Here is a 22124-nt window from a genome sequence, read left to right on the forward strand (position 1 = left end):
CCCTCTCAAATAGAATCTTCAAAAATATTTTTTTAAGTTGTTTTAAGCCACTTGCTCACTTTTCTAAAATATATTTCCTTGCTTTCCTAAAAAGAATATACTGAATGTTGCACAGTCTGATGATTTGGAATTACCATTAAAAATATCAGTGTGTTTGGGCAACGGAGGCCAAAGTGCTTATACATACCTTGCCAAACACTGTAGTTGTTGGTTGCAGGGTTACCTCTAGGCAGTCAACACATAACCTATCCATAAACACACAACATCCTCATTAAAACAAATCTGGGGGTGGTAGTGGTGGTGGTGGTATCTTCACCAAACAGCAGTGTATCTCTGGAAGCAATAAATTGGTAAGTACAATTTTGGAGATGTATCCCTCACTACCAAAATCTATTAGGTTCTTATGTTCCATACAGCAAGTGATCAAGAGTTTGTATCTTGAGTTCAAGCAGCAAGATATAACTTCTAGAAGATAAAAGTACATAAAACCAGTATCTCCCCCACCCCACCCCTACTAAAGTATGCCACTGAAAGACTACAACATATTACAGGATAGTAGTGTAAATAGTTTATTTGCTCATATGTCATGAAAAGACCAGAAAAGTAACATGAACTGCTTTTTTATAAAACATTTCTAATATTGCTAAGAAGCAAGCCCATTAATAAACAGAAAAGAACATGCCAACATTATCGTCTATTTATAGATTAATAAATAGGCAATTTTAATATATGCTTATTAGCATTGAGCTTTGGAAAAGAGCTGCTTGTCATAAAGGGCCAACTACTTGTATCATGGTCAAATTGCTTTTTTCATCAAAATCAATGTTAACAGACAAAATCTTGGCATGTTCTTTTTAAAGTACACATTCATGAAAATGTGCTAGCAGGTGGCAGTTTTAAAAGTAATTTTTTGTAAATAGGTATGCTAAAGTGAAATGTGGTAACTGATCCCTAAAACTGTCCTTGTAGTTAAATATATATATTAAAAAAAAACTATAAGTTAAAATAACATTCAGATTGTATAGCACAGGCTGATGCATTTTTAAACAATATTTACAATATTACCCAGAGGCTTAGGTGGGAATTAAAGTGTAAAAACCATAAAAAACTGCACCAATTTTATAGCAAAATATCTGTACATTTAAAAAGAGATCATATAACTACACATTATCCAAGGAAAATGGAACCATCACCAAGGAGTTCACATAAGCACAACATAAGAAATTCAGTGGTTAAATACTATACAATAAACTTTACAATTAATATATTGATGTAATGTACCAAGAAGGTAGCCAGAAGCAGAATGTATATTATGAAAAGTACAAATCATAGAGTTCTAGTCCAGTTTTTTACTTTGGAATGGATCAAGTGCCCTGCCAGAGAGGAAAGAATAGTAACAGTGGCTTAGTTGGCCGTTTAGTTTCATTATGTATCATTTAAGCTTAATCCCAATGTAAATTTCAAGCAATTTAATTGCAATTCCCCATAAAGCAATGATGCCAAATATATCTTCTCCAATTTACAAGAGGAGGAGGAAGAAGGGGGAAAAAACCTGCGATTGTCAGGAGAATAAGGCTAGGTTAACTATCATTACCAGCTAGCAGAAGTAATCTTGAATGCTTGACAGAGCTAGTGAACTTCTCCCTGGCTAGCAAGGCACCAATTTCTGTTCTCAGGATAGGCCATAATGGTCCTCAGAAATTCTAATACTGATTACTGAGATGTTAATTTTAGTGCTAATTAATAAATACATTTGCATTATTTTAAAAGCTGCCTCTAGCTGAAGAACACAGTACTGCAAAAAAAAAAAAATCTTACACAATTTGTATGCCATCATATCCTTGCATTCGTACTGGTGAACTCTTCACCGGGCATCATACCCTAGCACAGCAGTGTAGAATGTAAAACGAGACAGAGTTCAGTGACTTCTGTGCCACTGCAATGCATCCTGTTTGTACTTTGCTGGGGCTTGGTTATGGACAGGAGCTTATCATGTGACTTTTTCCTTCTTCCATGTTGCAAGCCCTTAAAAATACAAAGTTGATGGGTATGTCTAAAACACAAAATCAATTCCTTAAAAGACATCTCAGCAAAGGAAACCCACAGCAGATGCATCCATGTTATTTACAACTTATCAGGAAACCAGGGTGTGCCATCATGGGACAATCACAATGGCAGATAATGAGTGTAATAAATTTACATTTTGGTTAAAAACTCGGATAATATACTGGTGTAAAAAGATACCTAATCAAATCAAACCCTATTGCTTTGATTAATCTGAGCAGGTACTTCCACTTTTAGGCACTTGTTAACAAAGGTTGAAAGGAGAGCCTATGTGTTTGCTAAATCTGAGCCCTTAGAATATTTTATCAATGTTCAAGGTTGCAGTTAAATGGTAGCACATAAAGTTTTTGTGGAAAGTTTCATTCACGCATACTCTCTACTCATACAGGCAGGTCTCGAGTTCACATGGTTATCTCGGCACCATTAACAGAACGCAAGTTCTGATCATCAAAGCGCCGCCTGACACTTCTCCTCACCGCATCGGCTCGTCTGTATGGTTGGTTTCTAAGATCTGTAAAGAGGAGAGTATCAATGAGATAATTGCAACATTTAGTATCATGTGTCTAAGCAAGACAAAGGTCAGCTGGCAGCCAATCAAAGCAGCTTGTGTAGAAGAGTCAGCTAACAGGCCCTTCAAATTCATTGAGTATTTGAGCCAAAGACATGTACTTCGCCCTCAATATTTAAAGCAGGATGTAATACTGATGCGATTCTGGAACTTCTAGAAAAATATATAGGAAAGGTGACTGTTTTTGTCACTGGCCAGAGAATCTAGCTGGAGTCTTATTTTGAAATGTTTCTTCAACTGGAAAAAGCTGTGGCTTAGTTTTGTCTTTTTTTTCTGGAAACCTGAATATCAGTGAGTGTAATGAATTTTAAACCGCAAAATTAATAAACCAACTGCCCTGTCTTATCTTATCTGGAATTTTAATCAAGGAAGGACACTGCTTATTTTGTAGGCAGAGGTTCCGTTATTTTTATCCAATTAGTATTAGCTGAGGTCTGTTTTTTATTTTGTGAAACACAATGCTCAATTAACCACTAAACACATGCAATTATTAAATCAAAATAATACTCCATTCCTGTACATTGTCTCCTGCCACCCAGTATTTCTGTTTTTCATTGGAGGGGAGAAGTTGTTTGGGCCTTACAACATTCTCCAATTTGTACTCCAAATGCACAGAATGTTTAAAAATGCCTAACATTAAAAAAACGTCTTATTGAATGAATGAATCGACCACTGCATATTGGTTCAAGCAGGCACTGTTCTAGCAGAATACAGTGGGATGAACAAAGGAATTTTATTTTATGTAAGCATTCTGAATATGAAATCATGCATTCTTGATGAATATTTAAGGTAGGTAGCCCAGCCAGCAGGTAAGCTGCTTCTGATGGGGTAAGGGCAGGCTTTGTACTTTTCCGCCTGCACTGTTTCATTTAGTTAGTATTTATTTCCCTTAGTATTGTTGACTTCTGTTAGGAAACATTCTATCTTTGGAAGGGGAGACATAAACAACAGAATTAAACCAGGTTGAGTCTTTTTTATTCCTTTATCTACTCAGTAGCTTGAAAATGGAGCCAATGGGTCATGTCTTGCCTACAAAATGTTTAGCCCCCAACTTATACTTTTGAATAGTTTCCTGATCTGATAATATAAATATACTTTTTTAAAAAAACAGGGTTTCTGACTTCCCTTGGAAAATACTAAGCCCAAATTTTCAGATGGCAAAAAGAAATGAGTTGAGTGAGTGCTGGACCTATGCTCTCAGGTTCAGCATCGTCCCCACCAATTCCTGACTCCCCGGAATTAGTCATTCTGCCTTACTCCTTCTAAATTCAAGGGAAGAATAGTTTTACATGCCCTAATCCTCTTATCCTTCGCTTCCTGGCCCAAAATGGCAAGGGAAGTTCAGAATTCCACTTCTGGTTAAGGATGTGGAATGACTTGTAGTTCTATGATTCCCAAGTCTTCTGAACAATTGGCTCTAAAGATCCAAATCTTTCTTCAAAAGCTACAGATCATGTTCCCTGGCCAGGATTTGCTTCTTCAGATCAAAAGGAGTTAACTGATTAACTCAAAGGCCAAGAAAAAGGTAGGGGAAGGACAGCCTAGCACCAAAAGCAAGTACAATCATCAGCGAATACCCTCGCCCAAGCCATCACACTTGATAATATGGAAGCAGGCCACAAAGAGTCAACAGAGAAGCTCTGCCTCACATCATTGGAATGTGAGGTTACAAAGACTTCTCCCTTGTCAGACTCTCACCAGTATTACCCTCAGCCATAGACTGAAACCACTGATCTGCATACAGAGAGAGGAGGAAGCTAAGTAAAAAGTGATGCTTGCCAGCTCTGTGTATCCTCCACCACCGGTGTGCTAGAAGAAATCCTTACCCTCGAGTGAACATTTGGAAATTTAGTGATATTATTCTTCTTTAAGGCTAAACAGAAAAAAAAACAAAAACACAAAATGATGGTTAAGTAAAAATGGGATGAAAATGGAAAGCAATTCAACTTAGTGCTTAACATACCCGGCATGTTAGCCAACAGAGGAGGAAGAGTGGGAGGCCATTAATACAAGAGGTGTTAGATAAAACAAGGGAAAGATCAGAGTGTCTTCCCACCCAGCTGACCACCCAAATCCAAGCTGCTTTGAAGTTTTGGCTCCAGAATGATAGACAGTCCAGCAGCAAAACTGACAGGAACATTAGCTCAGTAGATGACAGTGTCTAGCCTTGTTAATAAGCACTGGTGGGTAAGAACACTGCAGAGCAAGCAACAACACACCACATCCTCTGATAGCCTCAGAGACAAAGGAACATTCATAACAAGTGCAATTCACAGAAGAGTTAATGCCACAAAATAAACATGTACCCTGTTCCATGTCAATCTCAGCATGGGAGTTAAATAATGGCTATTTCCAGTTGGAGTATGTGCTTCCCTTGTCCCTTTTCTAATCAACTGTGCACTGCAGAGAAGTTTCTTTTCTAGCCATCGCGAACCAAGGGCAGGCAGTTACTTCTTAAAAAAAAATTTTTTTAAGTCTAAGAACAGTGGCATTTTCCAATAATAGGTATTTGCTATTAGTATTTCTGGTTGCCACCATCCTAACCGAAAAAACAGGTCCAGATATGATCTCATCACAAGAGAAATACCATGGATTTGACATGGAACAGAGTCACAGTGAAGAAGCACAAATGAGAGAAGACACTGGGGAGCTCCTAAAGCCTTTGCTTTCACTTTCTGCCTCAAAGCCTTGCTCCAACATGGAACTGCTGATAGCTGAACTTGGGCATGACACTCAAAAGGAAAAGAGGCTGAGTAGAAAGCTATGGATTGCCTATATCAACTTATACAGACTTCTATGTCTAAAGAGCTCTTTGCTTATACCATGAGCTACAGCATACTGTGGATGATGGCTGTAGACAGCATAAGACAGTTAAGAAAGACCCAATTTACAATTGTGTGTAGTTCACAGTTTCTTCTGCAAATCATTTTTCAACTTTTGGGCACTTTGTGTTCCTGAGCACTTGTATACAGCTCATTTTATTAACAAAGCATGTTAACTGAATACAGAAAGGAGGTTTAATATCTGTAAACCTATTAAAACACAGCAAGTGCTCAATAAATACTAGGTATGGTAGTTGTTAACGACTAACATTTTGTGTTCAAAGACATTAGCCCAAAAGGTCTTAAACAACCTAGGTGATCCAATGCTAATTCTCAAAAGTAATGCTCTATTTATACTATTTTTCTAAAAATTTCTACAAGCAGTTCTATTAATTCAACTCACACACACTCAGACCACCATAGCATGTGGATTCATAGACATATTGAAAGCAGCAGTGAGTAAACAGTAATGATTGACATGCAAAACCATGCAGTATGAAGGCAACATAAAATAGAACATGGTGGAGACGGCGATTCCATGCTAGCATCCTGGGTGGCCCTAACAGACATACAGAGGGACATAAGAGGTCAAAAAATCTGTAGCAACCTTTTAAGAGCATCAGGTGAGAAAGAGTAATAGTTTAGTAATGGTATTCCTCAGTGAGAACAGGTTCGCAGAAAAATCGAGAGCCACGCTTGGCGGTGCGAGCAGTAAAGGGCACAGTCTTCAGCACTGCATCGAAAATGACAGCCAAATAAGACAAACAGAAGAGAGTAAAAAGCCAGGATCTATCACATTAGTACACGGTTAGTGCTTTGTTAATTGTACCTGGAAACGGGGAAAGGCAATTTATACCCAAGTGAGTTCATAAAGTCTAAAAGAGTTACTCAATCTGGGGCTTAGTGGGTGGAAAATGGAAAATATTTTAAAGAGAATAAAACCTGTAGTATCTGTAAACAGATACTCATTCACCTCCCATAACAGCTTAATGATGAGATCAGGCAAATAGGAACTATACATTTCTCTCATTTGACAAGCCAGGTGTCACCCAGATGGAGAAACAGACGGATGGAAAAGGAACTCTTACTGTTTGAGGCTAGATGCTCCTCTCTACAAGCTAATCTCACCGTGGCACTGAGGCAAATAGGTGCTTACCCCAAAAAGATCTGCTCTTCGTCTTGCACAGAGCAGAGCTGCTCCCTCAGTGCCGAGGAAACAGAGAGGTGCTCAACAACAGGGACTTTACCTGGGGGCCACGTGCAAACCACTGCAGAGTGAACGATGGCTATGGGCAGGCCCACGGGTACAGACTGTGTGCACGCCATACGCAGACACGGGCATTTTATCAGCCACTTACCTAGCTACTGACAACTGAGACCGCTTTACTCTGGGCCAGAAACTCTTTACTGACTTCCTCTTAGTGATTTATGTACCTACTTTATTTTCTTGGGTCTGAGCTGGTGAAAAAAAAAAAAAAAAAAATGGTGGTTTTGGCCGTTTGGAATCCCTAACTATAATGTGAAGCTATTCACAAAAAAATGAGAAGTCAAAATTCTAAGAGTTACATTTTTTAAAAATAAGGACAGCTGAGGAAATGTGACTACCGCGTATTTGATGTTAAAAAGTAGTTAGTTTTGGAGGTGTGTGATAATGACCCTCTGGTGATGTTTGTTTGCTTTATTAAAAAGTCCTTATCTTTTGAGGACACATACACTGAAATATAACTAAATGAAACCGTATGTCTTAGATTTGCTTCGAAATAATCCCAGAGGTTGGGGCATGGAGAGCAGGTCGAAGCAGACATGTAACAAGACTGGCCATGAGTTGAAAATAGATGATGGGTATATAGAACTCATCGTGCTATTCTCTGTACTTTTACATTGCGTGTTTTTAAAATTCTCTACAATAAAAAAGTGTTAAGTATCTTGGAAGCTAAAAAACAGTATTCATATGCCATAGATGTGAAAGTCACTTGCAGCCACTGCCACGGACAGTGGCTCAAATTATTGTCCCAAATTGTAAGAGAATGCAGAATCTCTGGAGAATGGATTCAAGCAGCAAGCATTAGGCTACTGCTTAGTCAGGCAAGAACCAAGCTGGGTTAGGCACCACACATTCCTAGCTGACAATCCTGGGCTAGAAAGCCTGTCAGCCTATCAGAATGAAAGCACTGGTTCTGGATTTCCTATTGTGTTCCGTGACTTTGAACGAGTGAAAAGGCTAATTTTAAAGAGCATGCTGGAAAAACCTGCACTGACCGTGGTCAGTACATGACTCTGAATGGGCCTTGTCCGTGGTACTTATTAGGCAGGCAGGTGGATGGGAGTGGCCACAAGGTAGAAAATGGAGCAGGGGAACAAATCAAAGACAGGGGAAAACCATCAGGAGGAGGAGCCCGGTGAAATCTGCACGGTTCCAATGATAATGAGAAAAAGAGTTTTCGGAGAGTGCTGGGGTTTTCTGACGGGCAGTATACAGGCTACTAGAAATATACCTCAAACACTAGCGTGGAGTCCCTCCACGTAATTCTGGATCTGCATCAAGTCACCCGAAGACCTTGGAAACCCTGGACAAAGCAGCAGCAAACTCTGCAAACTGGGTAGGATCAGTGGGGTCTCTACGGGCCACCAGCAGAAAGTATCTCTTACCTGTGATAATGTCTTCAATGGCACCATCTTTTCCTTCGTATACGTGTCTGTTATCTTTCACTTGTCGCCTTCTTAATTCTGCAATTAATTCTTGCTGCTGTCTCTTTGATTTGTGGGAAGGAGACTGAGGAGAAAGAAGGATGGCAGAGATTAGCGGGGCCATCACCTAAGGGAGGCTTGAGAAAATACAAACTGTGTCCGAGCGTTCTATTATGAACAAGCAGCACCATCCCAACATCCTGCTCACAGGAACACTCAGAAAGCTTCTGGGAAGACAACGAAGTTTCTCTGAAAAACACACCCAACTCCAGCTGGCCGGGCCGGAAGGCTGGCTCGTCCGGCCACAAGCGGCAGGGGCTGACAACCGTCCACGTGCGAGCTCGGGTGCAGAGGCTCGGGAAGAAGAGCGCTCCGACCCGCCAGCCTCGTGGTCTTCACCCACGCCGCCTCCCTCCAGGGAATCCTCCCCCCTCGCTCCTCGCAGGAAGCCCGCCAGCTACGAGGCCAGCCCCACGGCGACCCCGGGAGCCCTCCCCGGACCCCGCGCAGTTCATCATCAGGCCGCCTCACTGCGCAGCCGCCTGAGACGTCAGTCCCTGATCTCGAGAAACCTGGAAAGGCCGCACGGCCCCTGCACCGCTTTCGACTGTTTGCGGAACAAAGGAACGAAGGACAAATCCATCTGCCCCGTTTCCCAGCCCCAGAAGGAAGCCGTGAGGCCTGTGTGCAGATCTGGCGCCGGGCCCCTCTTCCCCGCTGGCTCCGAAGCGGCGCGAGGCCATGGGGGCGGGGGGGGGGCTTCTCACCTTTGGGTCCTGCTGCTCCATCAGCGCTTCCTGCTCCAGCAGCTTTTCCATGAGTGCTTGTTCCTGCTTTCTCCTCAGCTCATTTTCCTCTTCTGCTTGCTGGGCAAAGTCAAAGGAGCCACAAGGTCATGGCAGTGGAAAGGACAGCCATCAAGGTGTTTTAAAGTTGTTGCCGGGAGAATCTCGGCGAGCCAGGAGGCAGCGTGAACGGGAAGCTGACAGACCCACAGGTACGCCTATCCGGGACTCCGACCCGGGCTTTCCCTGTCGGTCTCTATCCCGTCTCCTCAAAATCCAGCATCGCGACGTACCTTGTCCAGAGATCCTTTCCCGAGGACCCCCTGCCCCAACACACACACTGCTCCTCAGCCTCCATGCCACTGACGCGGATGGGAACTATCCCTCTGGCAGCTCTGCTCTGTGATTTCTGCGAGTTAGTTTTGCTTCCAGAACCGGTCCACCTACCTACAGTTTCTCTGAAAGCAGGAGCTCAGATTCCTCTCCTCTTGCCCACTGTTAGGTGAAAACCTCCATTCCCTCGCCTCTTGTTTCCTCCAGGGGTCTCACCCCACCGCTTACTCCTTCCCCAGCGCCGCAGAGAGACTAGTGTGATGAGTTTGGAACAAGAAATCAAAACAGGCTCACCTCCGCTCAGCCCTCTTGGGCTCTGTTTTGAAGCCAGCCTCCCTAAAGAGACCTCTAACGGTCTCACTGTGAAGCCATACGTCAGCGGTCTAATTTAGGGCTGAGTATAAGCTCACAGATGCATACCTCTAGTCCAGCTATTATCAGGAATGAAGTTTGCATTCTGAAGCCCTTTACTTGGTCTTAAGTTACATTCTGGTCTAAACTTGGGGAGGGAAAGGAGGATGACAACCTACAACCCCAACGTCTGCAGCTCGACGTCAGCCTGGGAGTTATTCATGGTGTAGTGTCTACGGCCAGTAAAACTTCCCATACCGTCGCTGCCCGACAAGCACCCCACGGAGCCCGCCAACAGGACCACAGGGTGAAACGATCATGCGGAAGGGGCTGACAGGCTCTGAGCTGTGCCACCCCACGCAGATCACCAAGGAAACTTCACCTTTTCCTCTGTTCTACACATTCCCCTGCTGAAGTATCAGGCTTTGAGACCAACCAGACCCAGCTCATAGTCTACAATTTAAATTCTCTACAGACCTTAGACTTACAATTCTCTATGTGAAGAAATGTGGTCCCTGCACATAACAAGAACCTCTGGGTGTCGTCTCTGCAGCACACCAGCATTACCAGTGAACCCCGAGCACCACAGTTAGCACCAGCTGCTGACCAGAGACCTCCTCACGGCTCCCAGCGTCTTACACATGGACCCTGGGCTGTGTTTGGGCTCATCCTCACTTTTCCTTCTGCAAATAGCTTGTGATGTCACTACGACATGAAGCCATGCGGATAGCTAAATAATATAAACTCCTGAATTTCAGGGAAAGGCCAAAGGACGGTTCTGGAGCTAGAGAAGTGACCCACTATAGCCAAGAGGATGTTTCTCAAAAATGTAGATGACCTGGGGTGCTGGGTGGCTCAGTTTAGCGTCTGCCTTCAGCTCACGTCATGATCCCAGGGTCCTGGGATCGAGCCCCACATCGGGCTCCCTGCTCAGCAGGGAGTCTGCCTCTAACTCTCTCTTCCCCCCCCTCCAACTCGTTCATGCTCTCTCAAAATAAATAAAATCTTTAAAAAGAAGACACATCCCTCCTCCCTGTACAATCACACTCCTCCTTCCTCCACCAATGTTACCGAGGTTATACGTAGACAACCCTGGAGAACACAGACTGCAGTGTCTCCTAAGTGCACTAACAACCCCTAACACCATGTGCCCCTTGCCCAGCATTCTTTCTCAAGGAACAAATTCTTCCAGCCCAGGGCTCTTTGGGTCACACGCTTTTTCAAGACCATAGCTCTGGATTGTGTCAAATGACCTATTTAAAGGAAGGACCATTACTGCTCCAGATGAGGAAACAGACAGCAACCATCCTTCCTAGAACATCTTTCAGTCCATGCCAGAGAAATGTTGGTCAAGATGACCTAAAGCCCTGGGCAGGACACACATGAGCAGGCTGTCCCTGACCTCAGCTACAGCACCCTTGCCACAGGCCAGAGTCCACTCCCTTCACCTGTCCAACAACTGCATGGGAAGCCTGGAGTTTCCAAGTCCTTCACCCCGCCCACAAGAGTGAACAGTCAACGAGGAAGTGATGGTCCTGGAGTGTCTTCACTTGCCCCAGAGGGGCAGCCAAGAACCTTTGCCTTTGGGCTGAGCCCCAGGCCTGGCTGGGTGGAGACAAGGAGCGTGGTGGGCTGAGGGCCCCAGGACCTCGCAGCCTCCACAGGACTGGGGACTGTTCAGACTCATGCTGACCTCCCAGATCTGCTGCCTAAAGGAACAGGGGAAGCCTCCGCACAACAGCAGAAACTCAGACACAGCTCTGGGAGGACACCCACTTGACAAACAACGCCAAGGAAGGCTTTCAAGGACCCCATGCTCCTGTTTACCTTATAGGCTTTCACAAACCGGACAAAGACGGGAAAGAAGACAGAGGGTGGTGTCGTCTTAGGGTTTTCTCCAAAATACTTCACCACATCATCAAAAGCATCCTGTAAAGAAGCAAACTCCTCTTCAGTTTCAAGAAGTCCAGCATTTGAACTTGACCTCCTGGGGGAAGAGCAGTAGCAGAGCAGCAGGGAGGATCCAGCCACCGCCACAGCTCTCCTGCGGCCCCCTCATGCCCCCACAACCCTCTAGGGCTTCCAATGTCCTGTGATCACCAAGGCAAAGTGAGCAGAGGGCAATAGTGCCGCACAGGATTCGTCTCTGGGACCACCCGCAGTTCTCCACGCCTCTCTCTCTCTCACTCGCTCACTCACTCATGAGGAACTACCCCTTTCAAGAGCTTCCTAAGGCCATGGCAGAACTCCCTGAAACCAATGGGTTAGAAGGGATCTCAGAAGTCGCTCAGACTCCAATCCCAGTCGGCTGCTTCAATGCTCCTTATGGTGCCCCGCCTTAGGGGCACTCACGTCTCTGCCTCAACTCTTTTCTGTCACAAGACAGCCTCGTTCGGGAGCCATCCCACCCCATCTGCGTTCTGAGTCCCGACCACACTCTGCCTTCCCTTCTGTGATGGCATGCAATCCATTTTGGCTGTTTTTCAAGTGTGTAAACTTAACCCCCAGTGTAGTACAAGATTTCAAGGTCAAGGCCTACGGAAACTCAACACACTGGGAAGGACACTGCTTTGCCAAGCACAGGATGGACACATGTTGGCTGAAATGAATACAGGACTCACACAGAGGGAGCCTAGGAGTGAAAGGGGAGGGCAGGATGGGAGGGGAAGGGGGGAGGGAGGGCCTCTAGAGAAGAGGGTGAAGACTCCTCATCAGAAGAGGACAATGAACAGAACAGGTACAATATTCAGAAAGATCCCATCCACAGTAGTCACTAGCTACAGAAGAAATCTACCCTCAGCAGACAGAGAGTAATTTTCCCCCAAAGCCAGGCCAGCACCCAGGTGCGTTTAAGGAAACCCATCACACCCTGTGAGTGTCCGGGGCACAGATACTTACCTGTGCAATCTTGGCATCATCCTGCAGCTTCTTCAGCTTCCCCTCATTGTTGAGGATGAACTCCTTCAGCAGCGTGTTGTGGTCATGCATGGTGTACTCCCTCTTGGTTAAGTCCATGCCCCTCTGGAGCTCCTTGACGTCCAGTAAAACATTCTCGAGGGAGACTGAAGTAGAGACAGCAATGTCCCCATCAATGTCAAAAACCACAGGGAGTCTGGCTGGTAAGCCCAGTTCTCAGTGGATTGCCAGGATCACTCAAGGGCCTTAGATCTTTCAGAGCAGAGAGCTTACAATATGAATAATGTATTAGTGCTCACTACCCTGCACTGCTTTAACTTCTATATATGCACTAATTCATTTGCACTATCAGCCCAATTTGCCAACAACAACAACAACAACAAACAGCATAAAGAGGTTACGTGGCCTGCCCTGGGTCGCGCAGCTTGGAGGTGGCCAAAATGGGGTTCAGAGAACAATCATGGACCCCAAATCCTGGGACTATACCCAACTATTCCATTTCTCTTACAGGAGAGGATAACCTAGGGGTCTGTCTGTAGGCTCAGACTGCTCCATAACTGTGCGGGGGAGTGGGGGGGGGGGGGGGGGGGGTAGTGGTGGTGAAGACCTGATCCTCTTAACACTCTCACCTCATTTACATTTCTGTGGCTCTCCAGCAGGGGGTAGCATTTCGATATCAAACTTTAGTACTAGTGACCACTAGAAAGCAAGCAACCTTGGACAGCTTCCTGTCGTCAAGGAAGCCTTCCCTGCTTCGGAAGGATTTCTCAGCAGGAACCTTTCCATCTGCAGTGCAGCCACCCTCCCAGGGCAGGTACGTTCCCGCAGCCTGCTGCAACGGAAGTCCGGGCCTTCCCTCTGCCTCCTGGCTGCCCGACTTTGCTCTGCACATGGATGAATTATACAACAGGACAGGTCTTTCCCTTGCTAGACTCATACTGTCTTACCCAGCTTTGACTCCTCAACGCTTAGGGCAGTGCCAAGTACACCGCGGGGGCTCAGAGAGGCTCGCCGGATTAGCAAAGGAGTGACTGGGTAAAGGACTGAAGGTATAAAGTCAGCTGACATGGGATCTCAACCAGAGAGAGAACACAGAGAACAACTCAGCCAGAGGACCTCCATCTCTCCACCCTCCCCGACTGATTTTTTTTCAAGTGACACTTTCGGGGAGTCTCACTTGGGTTAAACAAATTGGCCAAAGATTTTTGTTAAACTTTTTTTAAAATCAGAATTGTGATGAAAAATCCCCAATTTAGGCAAAGGGAAACCTGGAAGGAGGAAAATCACTGCCTCCTGAGCCCTGAGTGGGTCTGTCACAGCCTGCAGGGCACAGCTCTTCACAAAGTATCAGTCCCACCTGCCTCTCAGCCTCCACTGGGGCACCTCAGTATCCGTCCCAACATCATCTCCGTACCTCACCTCCTTCATTCATTCACTCATTTACCTATGCTCCCCAGCAATTTGCTAGGGGCTATGGGAATTATAAACAAAACTTGATTATACTCATAAATCCACAGGTTGAAATGGACACGCAAACTGTTATAATGAAACTGGAGAAATCTGGTATGAAAGAGTATACGGAGTGCTCTGTAGTAAGAACACAAAAGGAGCAGCTATTTACCGTGAGGAAGTCACAGAAAGCCTTGCCCACAAAGAATCAATTCGCTAAGTCTGAAGTAGGCCCCGGGAATATAAATTTATGATAACACCTTGGCTGCTCGGGGTTTAAGATCCTAATGGGAGAATCCCAGGATGCAACCAACCCTGGGGTCAACGTGCGCCTGGTTCCTTTCTCTAGCCAAACAGTCTTTGGACAGGACACGGTACATTAGACAATACACCAAATGAGAAGATGTGGGTTCTAGTCCTGTTTCTAACACGTTCTGCCCATGTGACCTTGGGCAAGTAATTTAACCTCTAAAAATGTCAGTTTTCTCATCTGTAACGTGGGGATACCATTACGTACCTATTATAGCCCAGCTACCTCAGAATCACTTGATGACTTAAAACGGGAAAATGCATAAGTGCTATGGAGAAATAACAGCCGAAAGTACTGAGCAAGTACAACGCTGGCAACTGCCCCCCGGGGGCAAGTGGGACGGCACAATTTCAAACCGGAGTGTTTCTTAGGGGGTGATTTTCAGATTTTCATGCTCGTGTTTCAACAACAGCAATAGACTAAGAAGGACATCGAATGGAAGAGGAAAGCTGCCCAAGGTCGAGCCCTGACTCTGCACAGAGGACACAGAGAGGTCTCCCTTGTGTCCCTAGCTACTACGGCTCCCAGGCGTGGGCAACACCATGGCCTATGCACTCCAGCCAAGAGCCTCCGACGTTTTCACCTTCCCTTTCCAAAGGGGTTCCGAAGACCTGTTAAGTGCGGGGTGGTTTCCCCAGGACCCGTGATTAAAGGCACCTGATACCCAGGAGTAACAGGAGGAGCTGAAGTCAAGTACCTGCCGCAGCTTTCTCCACATAGTGAAGCTCATTATAAAACAGGGACACTTGGTGATATTTCTCTTTTACCACATTTGAAATGTAGTGCAACAGTGTTTGCTTTCGATCTGTTGACTTGGTATCTAAGAGCTGAAAACAAAAGGAATACAGGTTAAAGAGGAAGGGAAGCTTGTCCCCCAGATGATGTCCTCCCACTCAGAGTAACTGAGTACAGCACCCCAAAGTAGACAAAAAAAACCCCACAGGAGGGTCAAGCCTGGACATGTTTTTTGCTAAACCGGCCCACTGACTTGTAAAAGAGACCACAAGACTTCTCCACCAGGGGATATGTTCAATGTGGGGGACGATTCCAACACACATCTCTATGCACACGACACCGCCCCACCCCACCTCCACCACACCAGCTCCCCTGGCTTAAAAGTAGGAAGCCCCCAGTTTGAGCGCTTTCCAAAGTGAAGGAGCAGAGGACTGAGCGTGGAACTGGCAGGCCTGCATGTACAGGACTCCCACACTTCAGTCGACGTGTTTCTAGTTCAGCTCTAGCTCATTCCCTGGCCTCCATGACACAAAACAGCTGGGCTTAACACACATGACCCTCTCGGGCCAGAACTGGGACTAACTGAACACTCCCTACCAAACAGCCATGTCTCCCCAGGGCTTGGGACTCAACCCACTGCCCAACCGTCTCACATGGAAGCCACATTAGCCTCACACAGCCGTGGGGGAGAGGATTCCATGGAGAATTTTCTGTAGTCCTGCCCATCTAAGTCAGAGGCCTCTGAAAAGCAGCACACTCTTTTCCATCCAGGAACGGGAGGAAGGAAGAGAGGGATAGATAGATAAAATATAAATATACATATATATGTATACATACATATGTATATATCTATTTAGAAAATACAAAAAGTAAAAAGAAGCACTTTGAAAAAAAATCCCTAATTCCCTCCAACCTGTTAATATCTTAACCTACTTCCGTTCAGTTTTTTTCTACATATTTTACTTAGATGAAATCAAACAGTCCATGCAATTTATACCCTTTTCTAAACACAAAATTATCTATTTCTTTGAAAATTCTTCACACTCTAAGAGTTGAAGAATAGTTCACCATATTAATTATTGTTATAGTTGATAATTTTCCAGAATGTTGGATCTTTTACATTGTTGCTAATTATTTGCAATTATGAAATAAATAAAGCATCCATGATTCAGATTCCTGAGGAAAGAGTCCCAGAAAGGGAACCACTGGTTGAAAGGGCATGAGGATTTTTAAGGTTCTACGTGCTTGCTGCCAGATGATGTTCCAGAAAATTTATACTAGCAGACGACTCTCCACTCTGGGACTTAATCTCCGCCAGCTGTTTTGCCCCTTACATAGCTCTTGTATTTCTTTTAGTCCACTCACCAGATCTAAACTCTGAAGCTTAAATCCATAAACTGCTCCTCGTTTACTGCTATTCATATAGTTTCCAAGGGCCAAGATGATCTGCAAAAAAAAAGAGAGAGAGAGAGAGAAGCCCATCAGTAGAACATCCCAGGCATTCCCAGGCCAAGGAATTCAGCTGACAAGTCAGCTCTTCCCTACATGTATATGAGGAACACTTCACTTGCCTCCAGAATTTTCTTGAGTTTTTGGGACGACTTTATAGAGACAGACGCCGCTATAATTGAGTGCAGTTGCTAGATCCCATTCAAAGGAAGGAAGGGGGGGGGAGAGAAAAAGAGACATGTTAAAAATAAGAAACTCTCATTGGAAACTAAACTTTAACACAGAAGAAAACAGACCTGCACTTAGACCTCAAAGCCTTAATGCTGAGATTCTATTTTTCCTCCACATAACAAATTTCAGTTGTCCTGCTAGGGTCTTAGGCAACCATATCATTACATTCAAGCTCTTCTCTCAAAGTATTTGAAATGAGAAGAAATGTCAGAACTTGCTTATCACAAAATCTGTAACCCATGGGACTCAGAGCTTGGAGTCAACAGCATCTTCTAGCAGAACTCAATTCGCTGCCCACCACCTCGAACCATGTAAGACAATACATTTTTAAATCAACGGAGCTGTCCAGGAATGAAAACAAAACAGCAAAGGAAAATAATCACCCTCCAGAAGTCCTCAGAACATGTTGTGAACAGACAAGCTACTGTAATCAGTAATTAACAAAAGTGTATTTAGAAACAGAACTGGGAAAGAACTATTTATGATACTTATGTTTACAATATTCATAAGTCTCTACCAGATTAACGCAAAGAAACAGGAGATGGTTGGCTACTATTTCTCCATCACCATGGTGTACTAGAACAAATTTCCAAGGAAGAAAGACTCCTATGGTAAATTTATAATGTTTCCAATGAAAGCCAATAAGCCTGTTCATTAAAGATACAGGATCGCTTTTAGAAATGAAAGTAATATTTTCAGTCTTGCCAAACCAGTCAGTCAGAGCACTGGTATCTTTGGGAGGAGAAAACGCTTGGAAGATGATTTTCCTGGTCGTATGTATTAAAGTGGAAACCCGGAGGACATCCATAGACACAGAGGATGGCATTATATGGAAGAGAATAGCAATACGGAAAATGGAAATTTTCACATTTAGTTGGCGTACACAATGTGAAAAGAAATTGCCAAAATAAAAATGCAATCTGGAAAGTTCTGGGAAGGAGTCTTTAGAGCCCATGATGTTAAGTGCAATTCTGGAAGAGACTTAAAATAAAAAAATGATTCTCCATCTCTTTGGACCCTCTCCCCTGCCAGAGCTGGTCCACTCACAGGAGTCAGCATCTGAACGCTTTCCGCGAAGTTCCCAATGAAGGCCATGATGGTCATCTTCTGCATGAGTCTCTCAATTTTACTGAACTGCATCATGAACCGGTCTTCATCTGACAAGTTCTCCAGGGGCTTCCTTTCCCGCTCATAGAGCCGAAACACTTTCACCTCATTCTCAGTTGGCAAGAACCTCATCAAACATTCTACAAAGTCTACAGGCAGTGTCTTCAAGTCAAATCTGAAGACAGATGTGGACATGTCAGTGTTAGAGAGAGAACCTCCTACCCTTTCAACCGCACCACCATTTGGTCCTGCTCATCAACCACCAGGACAATGAACTGATGACAGCTACAGCTGAACTGGGACGATGCCACTTGGTGTCGGCTCCTGACTGGCCAACAAGTAGCTTCAGTGGTCCTTTCTGAGAACCCAGGCCTTATCACAATAGCCATACTCGGTTTTTAGCCTAGTACCTTAGCTCTAAGTCCCCAGAAATCAACAGTAAATACAGGAAGAATGAGAAGGAAGACTGAAGCATCTGATGGTAAGTATTTCAAGGACACGGTTTTTAAGGCATATTAAGTACTGCTAATTAGAGAGACTGATATTATACACCCAATTACAGAATATCTGGTAAACTCTAATATTTTTCAATTAAACCAACAGTCTGGGCTATTTTTTCTACATTAGAAAAAAGTATATCCATACACCAGTATTAAATGGATGTTTTGGTTTAAATGCATACATCCCTTGAAGGTATATCAGACTTTTCTGGATATATGCTCAAGTTGAACAAACAGAATATTTGCTACAATCTCTATTTTCTTCCCTGGACAATCTTTTTCCAGCAAAATAACAGAATTACATCTAATCATCATGATAAATACAGTATACATACATTAAAAACCAGAATGCCTATCACATTTCAATATCAGAAATCAGAACAGAATACAGGATACACAAGACTTTTGGATTTTGATCCTGATTGAGGACATGAAATCGGAACAAATGATCTCTGAGTGTCATATACTCCCTGAAGGATCTCTTACCAAAATTTACGAAATACCAATTTACAATGAATTCATTCCTAACTCATCTAAAACATTTGTTTCTTATCATACTTGAAAGTCATCATGACCACAAGAAGGGCAGAAAGGTTCCTCTCATAGAGAAGTAAATAAAACCAACGCCTTCTCTGCGGTTCGGGGATAAGAAAAGAACTGAACTTGAAAATTTCCTGAAAGCTGCTAAGAGAAACAGGAATCACATTCCTATTGTTATGAATTAAAATATGCATCTGTATCAGATTTGCATTTGGCACTGAATTGTATCATTCCACAAATGCCATCAAATTTGTGATTAACAAATAGAGAGAAAATTCAGATACTCCAGAGCACACGGACAGTCTCCCCTTTTCTTAGCATCTGTAATTCTCCACTCCTCATAGGGATGCATTGCTATAGACATATAGGAAAGCACACCAAGTTAATAAATGATGTCGCAATCCAGTTGTTATTCTTCTAAAATAATTTTCACTTGAATACAGCACTCCCAAGGGTAATTTCTGGCCCGCCTCTTTAGTGCTAGCATCCCGTGCAACTCGGAAGTCACACGTACGTAACAAAGGGAACCTCTGGTATGTGGCTACCAAGAACTGCTCCACCTTTTATCTTCCATCTTGCCCTACTATTGAAATGTTTGCCATCTACCAATCATAACTTTATTTTTGCTTTTATCCTAAATTCACTAGAATCGAATTTTCCAGAATGCCCTGAACTTACACATGTATAGCTTTACATATCTCATCGGCAGTCCTTCCAGCTTTCCTTAAAGTTATGGCAAGGTTTTTGGCCCTGTTTGCTTCTAGCAATGTCACTTTGTTGGATCCCTTCTGTGTTATCTTCTGTTTGCTTGAAGAAAGATCAATGGCAGGACCTTGGGCTTTTGTCTTAAATATTTCCTCAAATTCATCCACATTTAAGTCCTGGAGTAGAGAGGGATGAAATAGGCAAATTGGATTACACTTAATTTTTAAGTCAGAAACCATTTCGGCAGTTTCTGAAGTATCAAAGAACTTACTTTTTCTACTCAATACTTGCCTTTGATCATGGCTTACTCTATTTTCCTGTTTGTGCTATGCCATGACTTAGGCCACACGTACAGCTATGAACGTCTAAACTAGAGAACTGATTCCATCTGGCCAACTCAACGGCTTTTCGCTAATTACCTTGCAGGGCCGGCCGCCACAGACTAAAACTTTCTATCAAACCAGACAGTGAGTGCGATTATTGAGTTCTTAGTTACTTACAGTTCAATAAAGGGTTTTTTTATGCCCTTTTATAAATTAAGGGCAGGGCTTCTGTCAGATACATGTTTTATGGCATCCACCAAAGATAATCACAACCACTCCATAGGAACATAACTTTCTAAACACAGTTTTGAAACCACCTTATTAAACAGTGTCCAATTTTGTTCTCTAAGATAAAAATCCTTTTCTTCTTTACATCGAGGAAAATAAAACAGTAGCACTGCATCACTGAAACTTCCAGGTTAGCAGAACACCCATTTTAGCTTTGCTGCCAAGAGAGCCCTTCCTCTTTCTAACCAAATGAGAAAGATACCTCTAGAATTCGCTCGTCATCAATTTCGTTGAAGACTGTGCCGTTGATCTGATTCGGCTTCAGGGCAACCCAGTTAAAAACTGGCATTCTGAATTTCGTCTTGATTGGCTTCTTAATTTTCACAGCTACAAAAGTCAGGGAAGATGAAATTAAGACTCCACCAAAACCCCACGACCCTCAAGAACAGTCAGAGAACAGTCCTTGCAGATGACACTTTAACACTGGAGGAACACAGGCAAGAGGCGCCCAAGTGTTTTTAAACACAGAAAACATCACGCGTGGCTTCGGCTAGAGCAACTGGAGGTCATCATTTGGTTGACTGATGCAACATTATGGTAAAGTTGTCTAAGGGCCAGGGGTTGATTTTTTTTTTTTTTAATGCAGGCAAATGGAGTGCTGCATTACAATCGCAATGTTAGGACAATGCTTAAGACAAAGTATTGGGGAGCAAAAATTATTAATAATGTTATTAGATAGCAGAGACGACAACTACTCTGTGACACTGGCGAGTGTGTCCGATTGTGAAATAGTAAATTCTTGGTTCTAGAACACCTATTTCCAAACCAATCTTAAAAGATGATCAGAGACTGAAGGCAGTGGCTGTCTAAACCACCAGGAATGCGACATCAGGAAGGCTGGCTTTCTGCTGGCGCAATACATTCTCATGGACAATTTTGACAATGGGGATTATACTGACGCTGAGTTATTCCAACCAGACCAAGGGCCACGGACAGCTCAAAATAGAAAATACTTCAGATGACAGAAGGGGTACTCAGAAATCAGGGTTAGTATTGCTTTTTGAGAATGGCCACAGTCCCTTCCCCCTCTCTTTAAAGAGCAAGTTCTCCCCAAGAATCAGCTACATGAGACTAGAAGGCACCCATGAACCCATTAAAAACACAGAAAACCTCTTAATAGAGAGGAAGGGATATCTATCTTTGAGGGGTCGGGTGAGGCGTTGTCAACTCCTCTTACTGTGGGGAAATGAGCTCAAAAAAGGAAATTCATTAAAAATTCCATGAATTAATTACACATCATAAAGAAGCCTTCCCAAACCATCTACCTGTGTATACGTACTTTCTTAAGTCTGTCCTGGGCTGCTCGCCACACGACTTGGGAGCCCCGCTCCTTGCCATCATTAGGAAGGGAGGGAGAGGTGCAATGCAAAACAAAATAAACCCAAGGCACACTGGGCTCTTCCCTGGCTGCCTGCCATTCCTCCAGAGTTACGAAGGCCACAGACACAGCAGGAATGTCATCTGATAAATCCACACAAAAGCATGCAGGAACACAGAAACACAGCTTTTGCCAAATGAGGCCTTTCTACCATCACTCCGACACCATAGGCCCCACCACCCGACAGTGCTGGATTGCTCGCCACAGTTCCTTTTGGTCTACACTTCCCAGGAAAGCCCATGTCCTCCATGGGACAAAGGAACAGACCTTTCTCTAGCCTGGCATGTGAGCAATATGGAGGGAGAAGGGGAGCAGGGAAAAGCTGTGCAGGGATCTTTCCACAATCTGAGCTGGCGGGTCCGTGCCATTTGGTTCCGCCATCCATCCATGGACACCACAGGCCTCAGGACACGCACTGAAAGTCATTCCATCTGCAGCTGCCCTACTTTTAACTTGTCAGCAAAATTAAGAATAAGCCTGAGATCAGAACACAGGCAAAAAAAAAAAAAAAAATCTGGAAGGCTGTCCTAACTCCCACTGGGGAATGGGAGATGGGTTACAGAAGGGGCCTGCAGGTGACCA

General features: G+C 43.9%; 1 protein-coding gene across 3 annotated transcripts in view; it reads right to left on the bottom strand.

Moving 5' to 3' along the window:
• Positions 1 to 555: 555 nt before the first annotated feature.
• Positions 556 to 22124, bottom strand: part of FMNL2 (formin like 2) — a 304966-nt gene continuing 283397 nt past the window's right edge. Inside the window, exons 16-27 of one of the 3 annotated variants that reach the window (XM_040644915.1) lie at positions 20367 to 20491; positions 19527 to 19729; positions 17749 to 17983; positions 16593 to 16661; positions 16387 to 16467; positions 14984 to 15113; positions 12510 to 12673; positions 11439 to 11540; positions 8910 to 9008; positions 8104 to 8227; positions 4459 to 4505; positions 556 to 2575 (exon numbers count right to left, since the gene is read on the bottom strand). In XM_040644915.1, the coding sequence (XP_040500849.1) occupies positions 2537 to 2575; positions 4459 to 4505; positions 8104 to 8227; positions 8910 to 9008; positions 11439 to 11540; positions 12510 to 12673; positions 14984 to 15113; positions 16387 to 16467; positions 16593 to 16661; positions 17749 to 17983; positions 19527 to 19729; positions 20367 to 20491 (1418 nt within the window). In that variant the 3' untranslated portion in view covers positions 556 to 2536. Of the gene's footprint in view, positions 2576 to 4458; positions 4506 to 5598; positions 6188 to 8103; positions 8228 to 8909; positions 9009 to 11438; positions 11541 to 12509; positions 12674 to 14983; positions 15114 to 16386; positions 16468 to 16592; positions 16662 to 17748; positions 17984 to 19526; positions 19730 to 20366; positions 20492 to 22124 lie in introns of those variants that run through there. The other 2 variants (XM_040644919.1, XM_040644925.1) reach the window with 2 other exon arrangements.

This window comes from Ursus maritimus, unplaced genomic scaffold (assembly GCF_017311325.1).
Source record: "Ursus maritimus isolate PB19 unplaced genomic scaffold, ASM1731132v1 scaffold_1, whole genome shotgun sequence".
Classification (NCBI taxonomy): Eukaryota; Metazoa; Chordata; class Mammalia; order Carnivora; family Ursidae; genus Ursus; species Ursus maritimus.